Source organism: Dermacentor silvarum, chromosome 5, assembly GCF_013339745.2.
Source record: "Dermacentor silvarum isolate Dsil-2018 chromosome 5, BIME_Dsil_1.4, whole genome shotgun sequence".
In the NCBI taxonomy this organism is placed as follows: domain Eukaryota; kingdom Metazoa; phylum Arthropoda; class Arachnida; order Ixodida; family Ixodidae; genus Dermacentor; species Dermacentor silvarum.
The window spans coordinates 188,768,743-188,786,176 of NC_051158.1; the positions used below are offsets into that span (position 1 = coordinate 188,768,743).

The 17,434-nt window shown below is 45.2% G+C and overlaps 1 protein-coding gene across 3 annotated transcripts in view; it reads left to right on the forward strand.

Annotated features, from left to right (window-relative positions):
* Window positions 1-17,434, forward strand: part of LOC125945262 (uncharacterized) — a 119,461-nt gene that overhangs the window by 5,025 nt on the left and 97,002 nt on the right. The window contains exons 2-5 of one of the 3 annotated variants that reach the window (XM_049666948.1): window positions 7,228-7,424; window positions 8,688-8,885; window positions 11,281-11,513; window positions 13,035-13,080. In XM_049666948.1, coding sequence (XP_049522905.1) covers window positions 7,228-7,424; window positions 8,688-8,885; window positions 11,281-11,513; window positions 13,035-13,080 — 674 coding nt within the window. Of the gene's footprint in view, window positions 1-7,227; window positions 7,425-8,687; window positions 8,886-11,280; window positions 11,514-13,034; window positions 13,260-17,434 lie in introns of those variants that run through there. The other 2 variants (XM_049666947.1, XM_049666949.1) reach the window with 2 other exon arrangements.

Consider the following 17,434-nt stretch of genomic DNA (forward strand, 5'->3'; position numbering starts at 1 on the left):
CAATACCAGGGAATTGCAGACAGTAAAGGGCCTATACAACAAATAAACACACCTTGTGGGATTGCACAGCTAACGCCAACTTCAAATAGACAATATTTTCCAAATTACCACACAACCAGCGTCCTGGCAGCTGGGAGGAGTGGACCACTCCGCCCCCCCCCCCCCCCCCCCGCCGAAAGTTTCAAAAACTGTGGTGGTCGCTTCTGGTGCAGCACGTAAAGAACGTGCTGGGCCAGGAGGCATTAGCCTACCAGGAGGCCCGGACTTGGGCTTTAGTTCCTTGTGGCCTAGTAAATGTTATTTTCCCTCTCTCTTTCCCCGCGATTGAATAGCCCACTTGCTCAATCCCACTGCATCGGCACATTTCTGTTAGCGGTCGAAGTCCAAGTACCACTCACCACCAACCACCGACCACACAAACAGGCGATAGTCAAAGACAGATATTACTATCGAAAATCTTACGCGGTTCATTTTATGCCACTGCGTTGAAATTTTGATCAAGAGAAATACGGGCAGTTGCACAAGAGAACGAAACAATTAGAACACACATAAGATAAACAAGAAAATAGGTCTCAGCGTCACTAAGTGATGTAGCAGTCGTTATCGCGCACCTAAGTACGTTTTTCCTAACAAAAATTGCTCGGATAACTTCGCGTTCTGACGTAATTCTTGAGCCATGTAAAGGTGGCGTGTCGTGCAGCATCATAACTTGAAATGCTCAGCTATGAACAGCCTGCCTTTTTGCAAACGTTATTAGTGTGCTCTTTAGCCATATCACTAAAAACATTCATCCTTTTGGACTATATACTGTCATCGTAAACATGGGTTTTTTTGGCTTACCACATTCGCCGAACAATCCGTAAACCCGGTTCTGTGTGATTTGGTACTGTGACAACATTTCTTTGTAATGGTTTCATCCAGAAAACCAGATATAAGTGGTCGAGACAGCCATTATTATTAGAAAGTGACACAGGGACCCATTTTCGGGACGGTTTTTATTAGGATGTAGTTGTTTATGCTTCTGTAATGGTTTCCGTCCTCCTATTGGCCACCACTTCATCCCTCACGCAATCTACAGCTATGCATGAACAATATAATGCTTTTCTTTCTTGTTTGTGTGCACGGTGTTTATTAAGGCGAAAGCCTTTTATTGCGATAACAATTATATGAACACTCCAAAGCGGATTGCTGCTGTCGGCGTCGCCGTGAGGTTCCATATGACGTCAGGCGATGAAATCGTTGCCGCGCTCCGGACGCTGTATGTGCGAGTGAAAGGGTGCGAGGGACGCGCGCTTTCACGGGGAGCGAACGCACGTCGGAGAGCAAACGCGCGTAGGGAGCCTACATGCAACGCCGTTTTAAAACGGCGGTGCATGTAGGCTCCCTAAACGCGCGTTATGCGCCGTTCTCCCTGGTGGGCAGCAAAATTAAGCGTCTGTTTCCTCCTTTACAATCACCATATATAGCGTGCAAACGCGACTTTTCCGTCGCGCGAAAGGCCGTGGGGGATGGGAGGGATGGAAGGGAGGCGACGTTTAGCTGCGGCATCAAATGCGTATTTATATAAAAATGTTGCGAGGCGAGAAGGTGGGTAAGATTTCCAACGCAGCTCGACGAGTGTCCAATTCTGCTCTCGTCGAAAACCTTCGAGCCGCCCCGAGAGGCACCGGCAACAGTCACCAACGCCGCGCGCGTTCCGTGCGAACGCGGGCAAAGCGCAGCCGGCGTCGACAACAGTTCTGCGCGTTGCTGGTGCTGCTGCGTGTACAAGTTTATACAGCTGATAAAACTATTATCCTTGCTCCGTATAGCTCTCTACTAATTTGCTATCGCAATTGATGCTTCGCCTTTCGCGTGAAATTGCGACATTTTATGTCTAAACAGTTAGTCGACCTTGAGCGGAAAGGCATCGGCTGCACGAAAGGTAGAAGAAAGCTGCTAACCCTCATCCTTTGGTAGTCGAACCATGGACTTTTGTGAGAGTCGCACCCATGACTTCTGGTGTTAATGAAGGTGAAGTTAATTCAGGCACAGTTAATTGAGGCACTCCAACCCACAATCTTTGGTGGATGTCGAACCTTACACTTTGGGTGGGAGTCGATCCCACCACCTTCGGTGGTAATTACGGTGAAGTTTAAAGCACTCGAACCCATGACCTTTCATGAGAGTTGAACCCACCCCTTTTGATGGTAATAAATACGATGTTAATTAAGGCACAGCTAATTATTAGAGAGGTAATTAAGGCACTCGAACCCACGACCTTGGGTGGGAGTCAAACCCCCGACCCATGGAATTAACGGGGCTAACTGAGCGAAGTAAACGAAGCGAATTAAGGGGGGTGTGTACGTCGTGCCCCTCTTTAATGCATCGGCACTGGGGCTTTCACCTTCAACTCGTCTTAGGGATAACGTAAGAGACCCTGTGAATTTACAGCAAAGCTGTTTATGCAGACCCTGTGCCGTCGTTGTCGGACTTCGCTAAAAAGGGGCCGCGTGACCTAGAGGAGAGGAAAAGGAGAGCTCAACAGGGGGTCACACCAACGCATTCCCTCTAGGAGAATGCTGTGAGAGGGTGCAGAAAAGGGGAATGGGGAGGGGGGTTGACTATGGGCCGTATTCTGAAACGTTCGCCTAGGCGAAATTTCTTTTTTCGCTTTCAGGCGTGCGCTGATTGGCTGTTTTAGAAAAATTGGATGAGCTGATTGGGTGGTTGAACCGACGTCATTCAATTTTGCTCAACCAGCCAATCAGCGCGCACGCTGACTTCGCCTAGGCGAAATTTCGCCTAGGCGAACGTTTCAGAATACGGCCCTATGTCGCGCCGTCCAATACTCGCGTTAGAGGTTGGAGGGGGAGAGCATGAGGCGCGCTGACCAATGGCGGTGTAGGAAAAAAGTAGGTCAACGGATGAGTGGGGTGTAAGAGGAGTTCGCGTCAGCGTTGGTTGTATACACGGAGCTTTGGATTAGTGGTTGCGCATTTCCATCCCAGCTACAACTACGGGAAGGCCACGAGTAGTGTGTACTCCTGAGGAGAATCTGCCTACCGCGAGCGCCAGCGACAGTTGGCTCGTGAACGGGCTCATCGGCGTAGAGCCGACCCCGAGCTCCGTGCCGGAGATGTCGAGTTTAAAACGGCAGCGCCGGGAGGCTGATGCCGAAGTGCGTGCCCGAGACGCGGAAAGACATCGGTGGTAACACTGCTTGCGAAGTTTGACTTGCATGGTGTAATACTCGGTGTAGCTTACACAGCTTCGCTGTTCTACCATCTTCACGGAGTGGAAAGGGCGGTGATTTTTATTTGCTTCTTTTAATGTGCAATGCTATCAATCAGTAGGAATGGTTCGGCGAATGTATCGTCACGGGACTTTTTATTGCGATAGCAATTATATGGACACTCCAAAGCAGATGTCTGCCGTCGGCGTCGCCGTCGCCGTCGCCGTGAAGTTCCGTATGACGTCAATGGAGATGAAATCGTCACCGCGCGCCGCCGAACGCTGTATGTGCGAGTGAAAGGGCGCGAGGGACGCGCGCTTTCACGAGGAGTGAACGCACGGCGGAGAACAAACGCGCGTTCTGTGCCGTGCTCCCTTAAGGGCTGCAGAAGTAGGCGTCTCTTTCCTCCTTTACAATCACCATATATGTAGAGCAAACGCGCCTTCCTCTGACGCACGAAAGGCCGTGGGTGGGGGGGGAGGGGGAGGGAAGGGAGGGGACGTTTAGCTGCGGCACCAAGTGCCTATTTATATCAGAGGCTCCGGCAACAGTCACCAACGCCGCACGCATTTTTTGCGAACGCGGGCAAAACGCCGACGGCGTCGACAACAGTTCTGCGTGTTGCCGGTGCTGCTGCATGTCCAAGTTTATACAGCTGATAAAGCTACTATCATTACTCCGTATAGCTCTCTACAAATTTGCTATCGCAATGGATGCTTCGCCTTTCAGGTGAAACTGCGACAACTTTTTTTTCAAGAACCATAATTATGTTGATTCTCATCGATGAAATTCATTAGGGGTTGCTTTCAAATGCACCGGGGAATAAACTCAACGTGGCGATAGGATTCAAAAGAAGTTTTAAAATTGGATTTAATTTATTCTGAGCGGCCGTCCGCTGGTAGCGCAAGCCAAACATGCCTGCCGGCCGCTGCCCACATCATGATTGAGTCACATTCAGGTAATGCTCCCCCCGAGGAATGTTCAGCTTTATCGGAGGGTTCTGTTTCTAATGCTTGCAATAATGACACATATAATTATGACTGGGGCAGTGTCAGCATAGAGGTTCGGGTGGCCGAGCGCGGGGGCCCAAGTGTCCCCTGTCCCGATGCTCCTGACAATATTGATTTAACTTCAACCAATGTTTCACCATATAAAGCACTATGTTGATCGAAACTATGAAGCTTTATATTTTATTATAGGTTCTAACATTCCACCCATTCTTTGTCAATCCCGTATAGTGGGTAGGAGGCACATGCTCGATAGAAAATAATTACACACAACAACCACATCAGACAATGACGATTGCTAGGTCGCCTGAAGCTTCGCCTGCAGCTTGAATACTCCGGGATAGCCATATTTTGTCCTGCGCCAGGCACTGATCGTCAATGTAGGGCAAAACAGTATTGATCAGTGACTCCAGGCAATGGAGGTGGTCACGTATATGCAGGGATTCAATCTATCCCGCTTGGAAGAGGTCGCAGGCTTCTTTTATGATTTACGAGCTGCAGCAATGGTGGACTGGCGCGGCGCTCAATCTCCGCGTCCATCTCGACGAGCTTCGCCGGGAGAACGAGACACTGCGTCGGCGGATTGCAAAGCCGTCTGCTGCGACTTACATCACGTTCGTGGGGCCGGCACTCGCCGCTAATACTGCCACGTCCTCGGTGGCGTTCGGTCCGTGAGGAGTTAACGCACAACCCGAGGGGTGGCCTTTTATTCTTCTTAGCACTTTTCTTTGGTTGATTTTCTGTGGCTGATTAGATGCAGAGTACTGAATGTGCAGCAGAGGTATAAACAGAGAAGCGAGTTGAGATCAAACTGTCGTGTTTCGATCTCTGCATTACCAGTATTTGACCCACTGCCACTTGATAGGTGGTTTAACTTAATATAAGCGGCACGCTTCTGACCGGCCCTTTCCACACATGCGAAATAAACCCACCTGTCTGACCAGCTTCTCATGCCAATCGGCCTTGACCGAAGTATTTGGCTTCAATACTTTTGTGATCTATTGCGTTTTGGTTGTCTATTGCAGTCAGTCCTGGTAAATTTGGCCGCACAGTTGCCAAATAGCGAGCTTGTGCCAAATAGCGAAAATGATTGTTGCAGAATCGCTACTCAGGAGACTTCATGCACACCATCGCTCGGCATCGGTCATATTTGTGTCACAGAAGTGCACGTGTTTCATTTTCTATTAGATCGACCAACAGGAATTTTTAAGTAGATCTAGACCTCTAACTTGAAGTGCGGTAGCAGACAACAAACTTATTGGAGCGTTTGCTGCGGTACAAACCAGTTGGTAAGATTGCTCAGCCTTGTCGTAGTGTACAGTGCGCATAACAGAATCCTCGGAATCCTCGTAAATTTTACGTCGCAATGAACATGCGCACCGAAGAACAAGTACATTTCTACAAGATAACAAGTATCATGCTATTTTTGATAAATCAGCTGCTACTGAAAACTCCTTCGATGATGCCTGTCCATGGAGTCCGCACAAGAAAAGCAAGAAAAAGGCGCCACTGAAAATTGGGTATTCGAACTGGTCAACAGTGAACAAACAAGTGCAGCCATTGGCCGGAGCCATCGTTTGGCGAGGAGACTTCTCTTGAACGCCACTGTTGCTTCTTTTTTTTGGCAGCTTTTATATTGAAACACATAAAATGTTTAACTTTTGTCCCTGACCATCGTCTAACCGTGATCTCAAAGTTGTTTCTGGGCGCTAGATGTACCGAGACGTATCCTAAATTTTCTTAATCTTGTCACAAAATATTTAAAAAATTGTCTCATCTAACAAGACTTCGCGCGTGGTGCGGAAGGTGGCGCAAATTCTAGGAGGTACGCAAGCACTAGTGATCACGCTGGAGTGTGCAACGAGTCATGCATAAATAACGGGCGCATTTGACCCGTAAATTTGATTTGGATGACCAAAGACTATACTTGTCGCTATGGCCATAAATTAAGTTAAATTAGGGGGGTTTTACGTGCCAAAACCACAATCTGATTATGAGGCACGCCGTAGTGGGGGACTCCGGAAATTTGGACCACCTGGGGTTTTAACGTGCACCTAAATCTAAGTACACAGGTGTTTTCGCATTTCGCCCCCAATCGAAATGCAGCCGCCATGGCCGGGATTCGATCCCGCGACCTCGTGCTCAGCAGCCCAACACCATAGCAACTGAGCAAGCACGGCGGGTGCTGTGGCCGTACTTTGAATATTGCTGGCTTTTGCGCGGCACAAATTCCTACAATCAAGAGTCAATTTCTAAACTGGTGCTTCTGACAGTTGCATTCTTCGTCGTCCCTTTAAGGTGAGAATATAACTATGTTTTTCCGAAGGATGGCGAGCCGCCTAAGTGTGTTTACCCGGGGAGACGCTCCTTTCGCTCCCCCACTGTTGGTCAACTTACACAGTTTAAGGCGAGCATTTGTAAAAAAAGAAAGTCCAACAAGTCAAAAGGCTCACCTACCAGCAGTACATTTATTCACTGATGGAAAATTTGACCTCAGATTCCATTTATGCTTATTTCGTGATTGCCCAAAATACCTCGACAATAAAAATGACCAAACTGAAGTACTCACTACAACCTAAATGTTTATTGTACGCGCACCATATTATTTACATAGTCTCGAGAGTAAAAAAAAAAACCTCGTTCACCCGATTTAGATGGGTGCAAACACTGTATGAAAACCAACAGAAGAAAATCAAGACATTAGTGTTCAAGTTCTCAATCTTTTTCATTGTGTCGTGTTAGTTGTGCCCACTTACAATCATGCATTCAAACCAATTCGCTCAGTGGTCTTTCATGGTATTGCGCCGATCCATGCAGAATTCACTCGTATAGCATTCATAGACGGTTAAAGACTGTTGAAGTTAAGATACGATGCTTCTGACTTTTTCTTTTTTTTTCAACACGCACTCCTGTCATGCACCGCTGAAAGTCAATTTTCTTCATTGCTTCAGCAGCAGGATAGACAGTGTCATGTTTACACTGTGTTCTCTACTTTTTTTTTTGCAGAAGAAACTTCTTGCAGTGCTCATAGTACTTCCCGAGGACCTGCAGAAGCGAAATATCTTGTCGAACCCCACTTCTCTGACTTTTGGGCGCAACTGGCCTTGGACATAGTGGAGAGAACAGCCTGGAAAGTGGAGCGTTTTGACTCATTTACGTCGCTAGATGCATTTTTTGAAGATGTCCGGCATTACCCTTTCGGGGTAAGGCACTCTCTCTGCACGCACGATCAATCTTTGAGGCTGAACACTGCGCATAAATTGTTTCTCCTGGGATAACTAAGGTTTATGTGGAGTAAACAATAAAACATTAAAAAGTAAAAAGACAATAGCAAATCTGAAAACATATGCCAGCTCACACTTAGTCCGGGATAGTTGCATCACCGTATGCTGAAAGCTTATGTTGAAAGAAGTGTGTATCTGAAACAAAATGAAGCTGGCCAGGCCATGCAAAGTGTCAGGCGGATAACAAGTCTTCTGTTAGAGTTACAGATCGAGTTCCAAGACAAGAAAGCGCAGTCGATGTTGGCAGAGCATTAAGTTGTGTGATGAAATGATAATTTGCAAGCATGATGGAGTGAGCTTATTCAAGGCATGCATAGTTGCTGATTGCTCGTAGAGGCCTCCACCCCGACGTGAATATAAAATGATGATGATGGTAAAAGCGACTGGTAGGTCACAAGTACAAAGCATTATTAATAATTTTAAATCTGTTTCCACGAGTATGTTTATTTATATAGAGGGTGTTTTCGCGAACACTTTCACAATTTCTTTGAGGTTGCCTGTGGCAGATAGCCCAATTCTAGTTAATGAGCCGGTCTACTCCTAGAGGCGGACATTATTTGCACAAAAAAATGAAATGCATAATTGACTAATAAACAAAAATTCACGAATTAAGGTTTTCACTAATTACCTGATGGTCCATATTTCAATTTACAAATTGTAGCCGTGGAGTTCCCAAGGCGGATCCACTTAGAATTATTTCTCAGGATGACACCAGTTTCGAGATATTATTTCCCGAACTTTGCGAAGAAATGCAATGGCGTCCAGTTAGTTTCTTTAAAAAACGTCGTTTTATGTATTGAAGCGCAAAAGTAACTGGAACGTCAATGCATTTCTCCGCAAATTTCGGGAAATAATATCTCGAAACTGGTGCCATCCTGAGAATTAATTCCAAGTGAATGCGCCTTGCGAACTCCACGGCTACAATTTCTAAATTGCAATATGGGCCACCAGGTAAATAGGTAAAAACTTAATTAGTCCATTTTTGTTAATTATTCGATTATGCATTTCAATTTCTTGTGCAAGTAATGTCCGCCTCTTCGAGTAGACCAGCTCATGAACTAGAATTATGATATCTGCCACAGGCAACCTTTAAGAATATTTGAAAGTGTTCGCTGAAGCACCCTGTATATTGCGTTCTGAAAAAAAAGGTCCTATTTTGAGTAAATTGAAACTCCATTTCAGGAAGAGCGAATCCGCATGAAGCAGCGAAGAAACGCCGCCCTCAGGTTGAGATCCAAACCGAAGCTTTGGTCTGCGCTAGTCTTCGCTGCCTTCAGAGAGCTGGCTTCGGACTCGCCTGGGCATGCGGTCGCTACTCTGGCTCACTCTGGTCTACTTGTGGCTTTCAAGGACTTCGCTATTCACACACACTACTTTCAGGTATAAAAAATCATCACGCAATATTTCTTACAAGTTCATGGTGCCACAGAAATCGCGATGCTTCGTCGGAACGCATTGTGGCGAAAAATAACTTTTCTTGGACGAGCGAAAACAAGGAGGGAGACGTGACGATAACATGGCAACCCCCAACCACGTTGTCATTCCGTTTTGTTTCTACGGTTAAACTGATTCATTTGTTAGTCATTAACAGGCCAAAAAACAAGTACAGTTGCTGTTATTTTTTTCAGCATATGAGTTCGTAATTTTATTTGCAGAATTAATAAATAATATATCCGAAGTTATTGCCAGATGTCGCCTAGTTTCTTAAAACCTTTTGTTTTTGACCAGTTGCCTTGGCAGGTTGGCAGGCGGCGATATTTATGAAGCCACTGCAGACTACGAGCTTCTCTTTGCATAAGGGTACGGTAGTATTTCTTTCACTTCCTTGAACCTATTCCTCCTTTGAAAAAAAGAAAAACGTACGTGCATGTAGTCTTACCCTTGGTTCCTTTTCGTTTGCTCCTGTTTTCTCTGTAGGAACACGAATGGCCGCAAATTATTGTAATTGTCTTAAATTACTAGTGCTTCGACCGTTGTAGTTTCTAAGCCTCACTCATTTCATTGCAATTTCTAGCGGTTTACGTGCCTTAACAACACTTTGCTTATGGCATATACAGTAGCGGGGCCTCCAGATGTCTTCTGACCACCTTTGATTCTTTAACATGCACCCAATGCAAGGAACATCAGTATTTTTGCATTTTGCCCCCATCAGAATGCGGTTGCTATGACCGAGATTTTTTTCACGACCTCGGGCTTATCAGCCAAATGCCGTAGCCGCCTAGTTACGGTGGCGGTTTAACACGTTATTATGCGCATACTATTTAGTCATAGATCTCGTCGTGAGTATGCCGCTGTCCATGGATTACACTAGTGATCTATATCATACATTACAACATCCTGGTACATTCGCCTGGTTTTTTCGGCTATCGGACTCGGAATGCAACACTGCGGAGCCGAATGTTTATAGAAGCAAGAAAAAGCGTGCCCGCGCCGAACGTGCCGCCACTCGCAAGAGCAATTCAAGGCCGGCACAGGAAACGCGTCAGCGCGCATTCTGTTGTAAGCAAACAAGGTGTGGAGGCGCAGATATAACTCACCTATATGCCACCGCGAATGTCATAGTTGCAGAAACCACGCCAACGAAGGTTGCTGCAGGATCCAAGTGACCGAAACTCTGCCATATCTCAGATGAGCTTCCACATAGATGTGTAGAGCGCGCCCGAGTCCTCTGAGCAGGAGCACACCGCTTTGAAATAACCAGCCCACTGTGTTTCACGTGGTCAATTTTCACTTGCCGCAAGTAACTCACAACCCACCGAAAACGATCAGCCGATTGTACCAATAATTTAAAGCAGCAGTACCTTAGCTTTGACTGTTGCTGCTAAACACATACTCGACGACCAGCTCAAGCTGATCTAGAGAGCAGAGAAGATGGCAAGAACCAGCGGAGCCCTGGACTAGGGGCCTCGACCATTAGCGATGCCCCATTGGGGAAAAACAAAACTCTATCTTTGTAATAAAGTTTATCTATCTATCTATCTATCTATCTATCTATCTATCTATCTATCTATCTATCTATCTATCTATCTATCTATCTATCTATCTATCTATCTATCTATCTATCTGTCGCTAACACTCTAAACAATTCAGAACTAAGGAGTGTATTTAGGCTCAAATAGCGCATTTTCACGATCGTTCCCAACGAGAAGCTTTGCCATGCTTGATTGTCAATATTTTGTCTCGGCACCGTAAAGGCATTTCCACCCTGTGGGATTTCTCTTGTCTGATTGGAACAAGCATTATGAGTCTGTCTCACTGCTCACAATTGTTTTTTCGACACACTGCACTGGCTACCTTCCTGACACGAACTCTGGGTTCCGCCGATTTGAACAAGCGTTCGTGACCTGAAATAACGGGTGTGCAGCGTTAAAGAAAGGAAACCCACGTAAAATAGATTGCGCTTATTGTAGAACAAGAGAAGACCCTGAAAGGTGCAAGATTTTGTCAAAGTATTGTGTCTTGCATTTTAACGAAGTAACCAAGATGGCTACCGGTTATTTCTTCTCCTCTGTGCAGATATATTCTTGTTTCTTAAAAAGCATATATATGCTCCTAATGAATGTGAGGATCGCTGTCTAAATTATCAACAGTAATATGAAACACATTGTAGCGGTATTTTTGCTCTTCGTGGTGACGCTCTGTAGTTTTAAAGTAAGGAACAATAGAAATTTAAAAAACACATTTTAGCGTACCATTAGCCTGTTTGATATGAATAAGCTTAGCGTACGCGTCTTCCCATACATTTGTTCACTGCCACTCGCATTTCAACATGCAGGTCACAAGGAAGCTCATGGAGTCAGCGGGTGTAACGGTGTCCATAACGGCAAATGCATCCTCGTGCATACACGACATAGACAAGCTGGACCCCATCATGCTCACTGGCTACAGTGAGCGCTGGGAAGATGCGAGAGACACAGCGCTGTGGCACGTGTGCGTCGATTCGCACTTTGCACTGAATACACACCACCAGCAAAACGAACTGTGGCACTCCGAGGACTGTGACGATAAGTGCGTTCGCAATGCAGCCATTTCATTTAGAGGCTTCCATTAACGGAAGTTAGCCTAATTCTCCTGAATTTTGGCATGTACTTGGGAGCAACGCTTAAGTCGGGCCAACGGCGATTTGCTTATCCAAATAGACTTAAATACTTCGGTGAGAGAACCACTGAACCAATTTGAATTAAATTTGTTGCATTTGAGAGCGAAAAGTAATGTTGGTATCTTTAAGAAGCAAACTTTTATTTTATGACTTCAAAATGCTTACCAGATTTCCCGAATATTAGTAAGTTTCAAAAAAATGAAGCCCGAACATCGCTAATCCGTAACTCTGCACCACAGAGAGCTATCACAGTTCTGTAAACTGCAGCTGTTACAGCATCTAAGGCAAACGAACTTCATATCTGAATGAACTGCTTCCATTAAATTTTCAGATATTTTTTAAGGATATTGCACACATTCTATTCTGCAATTGTTAGTACATTTCATCGCATCTATGATAGATTCATTTTGCCCGCTTTGGATTTAGAAATAGGTGTAGTTTATAGAATTGTAATATCATTATACTATTAGTGAGTTAGGGAATTGAAGACTTAGTATTCCAGTATTTTTCATTCTTGCAGTTTAGAACAAATATTGTAAATGAAATAACGGCTGGATAAAAATATGATTCCTCAAGTCAATATTTTTAATACGACAAATCAGATTGAAATGGGTGCAGTAGTTACCGAGAGAAAGAAGTTCTCAGTTCCCGTGTATTAACATAGGAGATCCCAGGCTAAAGCTTCCTCGTAAGTAGCAAGTTTAGACTGCATTGTGCAGCGAGAATGCGAATAGAAAAAGGTATAGCTAGCAGATAAGCAGTTAAAGAGCTAGTAGCATCGTTTAAAATAATAAACGACCTTCTTTGTCAAAATTGCGTTTTATGCAAGAGAACGGTTGTTCAATCTTGTTATGGCATTGCGTTGTAGTCACCAGATATGGCGGCCATTTTTACTTGCCTTATGATTGACAAATTCCGCTCAAGTTTTCACGGATGTCTTGGCATTACCTTACACTCAGTGACAAACCACAGAAGTACAAGGTGCAAGAGGAAGGCTGCAGCGTGCTGTGTAACGTTAACAAAATAAGGAATGTTACTCTTTTTGTTATTTTCGTATTGTTTAGAATGGCTACGTAAAATAAAGAAGTGTAGTCACACCTTGGACGAACGACTTTATTCTTCTATAGAATGCATTCATTTTTGTAAGTAAGGAGAAAGCCTAAAAAAAGAAAGGCGCGACTGATGCAAGACCAAGTACTATGAGAGTAGGTTATACTAGGATGGCCAACTACTTGAGCCAAGCACTGAGCAACAGAACCATATGCGCAGAATAAAACTCAACCTTATACTCTTAGCGATTGCCTAGGGAGTTTTACATACTGCATTGAAATATTGGACTGTCTGTTTTCTACTCCACTGTTTTACTTATAGGAAGGCATTCGAATTTGCATGCACTGAGTGCAGACCAATTTTTTTTGCTCTTTGTAAAGGGAAAAGAAGTGCTGGAAGGCCATGCCGGAGCTGCTTTGCGACAAGGTATCCCGGAAATTGCAGAAGGATCTCAACGGCATTGTGTCACCTGAAATGTGGTCCGTGGAAACACAGTTCTACTTGGGCATGCCCAAAGCGTGGTTAGAGCGCACGAGACATTTGGCAGAACAAATGGCTGAAGGTACGCCAACTGCCGGATCACCGGACATCATGATGTGAATTCTCCGATACTAAAATAAATAAAGTAACTAGACTTTTTTGTTGTCATTCTTGCCTTAGTCAACTGCCGCACACTTTTTTCATAGCATTTTAGTTCTGAGGGGCCTTGTTTTTCCTCATATTCGCAGTTCTTTTTTCTTATTTTTTTACTTTCGCATACAGCCATACGTAATGCAGCTGCGCGATCTCTTTAAAACGTTTGTTAGACAGGTACTCTCTGTATCCTTACATCCTTACTTCCTCACGAGCCACGGAAACTCAGACGCCAATAAACCCATGAGATCGGCCATGGCGAGGTAGCCATGATTCTCAGCCACAGCTGCCGCATTCCGTTGTGCCGGTTATGCGAAAATGCTTTTGTTCCGCCCTTTGGGTGCCTTTTAGAATAAAATAAATCTGTTGGACAGGCTTCATTATAGTCCGGGTGCCCGGGTCACATTCTCTTGTGGAATAGCCAGAGGTTGTTGAAATGCGTACTAACTTCACAAAAACAAAATTAGGTAAATAAAACCCCTATAAAGAAAAAGTTCGTGCTCGTGCTTAATGTACACAAACTTTTACACTACCTTAAGAATGTAGCGGGTCAGCACGGGGTACAAGTGTTGTTTTCATGCGCCCCTGGCAAGATAAGTGGTAATTGGCCGGCTGTTGAAAGGCGAGTAAGTGAAAGGTCTGAATTCCGAGATATATTGGAAGATGCAACAAGCTATACGTTGGTCTGCGGCAAAATGAATATCATGTATGCCATTACTTTTTCCTGTGGGCGATTATACAGGGCGGTGCACTTTTATAGGGAACACTCAAATTTGGGCATCTCACTTTTCTGGCGCCCTAGCTGCAGGTGGCTGCGGAAGCAATGCCAATGCACGGCACAAGTGTGTCGAAGGGAGACAAAGCTGCCAATCACAAGTTATCTGCTTCAAATCTAGGTGAGTGCGCCCTTGCGAGAAATGGAAGTCCGGTCGTGCTCTGCAGTGAAGTGTTCGCTTTAATATTGGACCCCTCTTTACTTAGGTCATACTGGTAAATGCATAAATGTTAGGCTTAGAGAGCACGCTTTTCGGCTAGGAAAAATGATTACGCGTCAATGCCAGCGCATTACCGTGTTGCCAACTGCTCAGCATTCTTGTCCGACACGTGCTTGCCAAACATATCGTCAGAACACGAGATTGACAGTGGAAGCAGCTGAATGTATTAATGAGGCTTTGATAAAACTCTCTAAAAGAACTGGCATAGGTCATCAATAGGTTATTTTTATACAAGGGTCTAAGAGGCGAAACAAACTTTTTTGTTTTTACGTGATTGTTATTTATTTCACATTCTGCGTGCATTTATACCTAGCTCAGCATGAATAAAACATATACCGGTGTCACGTGCATACTTGTGATCGCGATCGGGGCCGATACGGATTGACTCTGACACGCATCGAATGTTGCTACACGGTCATTTGCGATCGCGATCTTGCGGGACGCGGATCCGTACAATCGCGATCCGTGAAAGCTATCAGGCCTCTTGAATCCAATCGCAGGCTTGTTGTCTGCACCTTCTATCGCAGTATTCGGAAAACGCCAAAAAAAAGGGGAAGGCAGCTCAATAAGAAAACGTCCCACAACGTTTTTATCAGCAATAGCAAGCTGTAAAATTGAAATAATGTCCCAAATTTACCATATTTGGCTAATCTGAATTTGCAGCCAAGCATTATGGAATTCTGGGAGTTCCTCCACGATCCGAAGACGATAGTAACTCGATCCAGATCATTGGACCCCGTAGCAGCGACCACTGTTGATCGCGATCAAGAAATCTGATCGGGATCTGCACGATGGCGATCAGAAGTGCACTTGTGACGCCAGTATTAGTGGTGAGTCAGCACTTGACCCACGGCTTTCTCCATCTTGGTGCTGTGTCTATTAGGGGTGTTACAAGACGAAGTTATGCCAACACACCTGAATTTCATTTCCATTGCAGATGCATGATATCACTGCCTCTGTCGTCTCCATTTATGATAACCCTAAATTTATTGTTATCTTCAAGTAAAGCACAATGCTCTCTGTATTTCTCTGATGCCACGTTCCAGACGAACTCAATGTCCTCATTACTCCTTAGATTCACCAGCTGGAGCACTTGTGATGATACTGTGCAGTAAACAGTGTAATTGTATTGTAACTATTGCACAACGAAGCACTGCCAACGCGACACGTGAGAGGTTTGATTGCAAGCTTTGTCTATGCAGCAACCAACAAACATTTGCATCAGAAATACAAACAGGAAACTTAAATGTGGAAACAAAGAGAACACAACAAAAATACTATAGGCGAAATGCTTCAGTTAACTTTGCGAATGATGAAGAGACTCAGTTTATTTTTCCGCTTTACTGCTCACCGAAAATAGTGGGCTTTTTCGCAGGCGCATCTTGACTGAAAAAATAATTGAGTAAAGCTGGAAGAAAGGATATCATAATAATTGTTGTATCTCGTTTTTTTTTTGGCTTGTTTTTGTATGAAAACTCTAGTTAACAAAAGCTCATACTTCACTTATGACTTATTTTACTCTTCGTTCTTGGCGTGCCGCAGAACCATGTCTGCTCTTTTGGCACCGATCATCGGGATGGTGCCTATTGCTTCCCAAGAGACGATCTCTGGCATTACTCAAGCATAGCTGACACACAGTCCCGTCATACATATTACCTTAAATATAACTTGAAACATCTTGAGTGATCATAGGTTACAACAAAACGTAGTTCTAACTTCTTAGTAATTTGCATGAGTGAGCGGATTATGTGACCTAATTTGGTGCCCGACCAAAATCTATCTTAAACATTCTCTTAACATATCACGATGGTTTTGGAATAATGCGCCCTATTTCAACATAAATTACACGTACAGCTAGGAAACTAACAAGCGCAACATCCTTGCCCATATTCGAGTCAGTAGTTCAGAAATTAAAAGCCTGCGCACGTAATTAACCAATCAGAGGCTAACAGCTGCGCTGTAAAAAATAATCGTTTATTTTTGGTCACCATACTTAAACCTAAAGCGTAAATCAAAAAGCTCATCGACAAAATACTTATAGACAATGGACATCGGCAAAGACTTACAAGGGTTACTAATGTGTAGTAAATGGCAGATTTCAGGAAACTACTGCTTTTAAATCAATGCCCATTATTTGTGACAACTGCATCTACTATTATGCGAGTGAACTACCTCTCTCCTTCGCCTTCTCCTTGTGGTTGCCACTGGGCTCCGGCGAGGTAGTCGGCGATGTTACGTGGTCGCTCGCCAAGCTGTGGACGTGGCGCGTTGACGGCGAACCCTCGTACGCCCTTCTCACGGTATGCGCATCGCCGGTAGACATGGCCGGCTTCCCCGCAGTGATAGCAGAGTGGGCGGTAGTTGGGGGCACGCGAAATGTCCGTCTTCTTCTGGTAGCTGCGCTGGGTGACGGGCGAGTGTGCTGGCGGTGGTGGCGGTGGACGACGGAACTGCTGCTTTACGGGGCCCTGGCGCGAGCGCGGAGGGAGACCTTGACGGCGGGCGACGGTGGCGTAGGTTCCTTGCGAGAAAGGGAAGTTTGGGCTGTGGTTGAGGCGATGCTGGAGCTGCTGGCACTTCCAGTGACCGCTGAATCTCTTCTCTAACGGTGTCAGCGATCGAGGCCACCTGAGGCTGCTACCTTTTGCATAACTTCTGCCGCTCTTCCGGTACGACCGCGCTGATCGTCTCTGGCATGTCGTCGGCGCCTAGAGCGAGCGCACGGCGGTTGTATTGCCTGGCGCGCATTTCAAGCGTCTTCTGGATTGTTGTGGCCTCCGAAACAAATTGTGCGACAATCTTGGGTGGGTTGCACATCAATCCTGCGAGTGGTTGCTCTTTGACACCCCGCATAAAGAACCGAACTTGAACATGAACGCCACCGCATCTCCACCAGATGTTACGTAGTAGTGACAGTGAAGAAAACGGTCCCAAAACTGTCAATGACGAAACAGTCTTTTTATTAGGGGGAACCTGCGTCCACAAAAGCAAGTTTCACTCGAAGCACAACGATAGCGGCGAACACAGTCAGCGATTGTCAAAATCTGATCAGCGGCGAAACATGTCGGATTTTTTACATGAGTCATCGAAGGTTCCAGACTTATCCCTGGTACCCGCGTATCTTACAGAAAGTACTAGACAGTTCGCGTCGC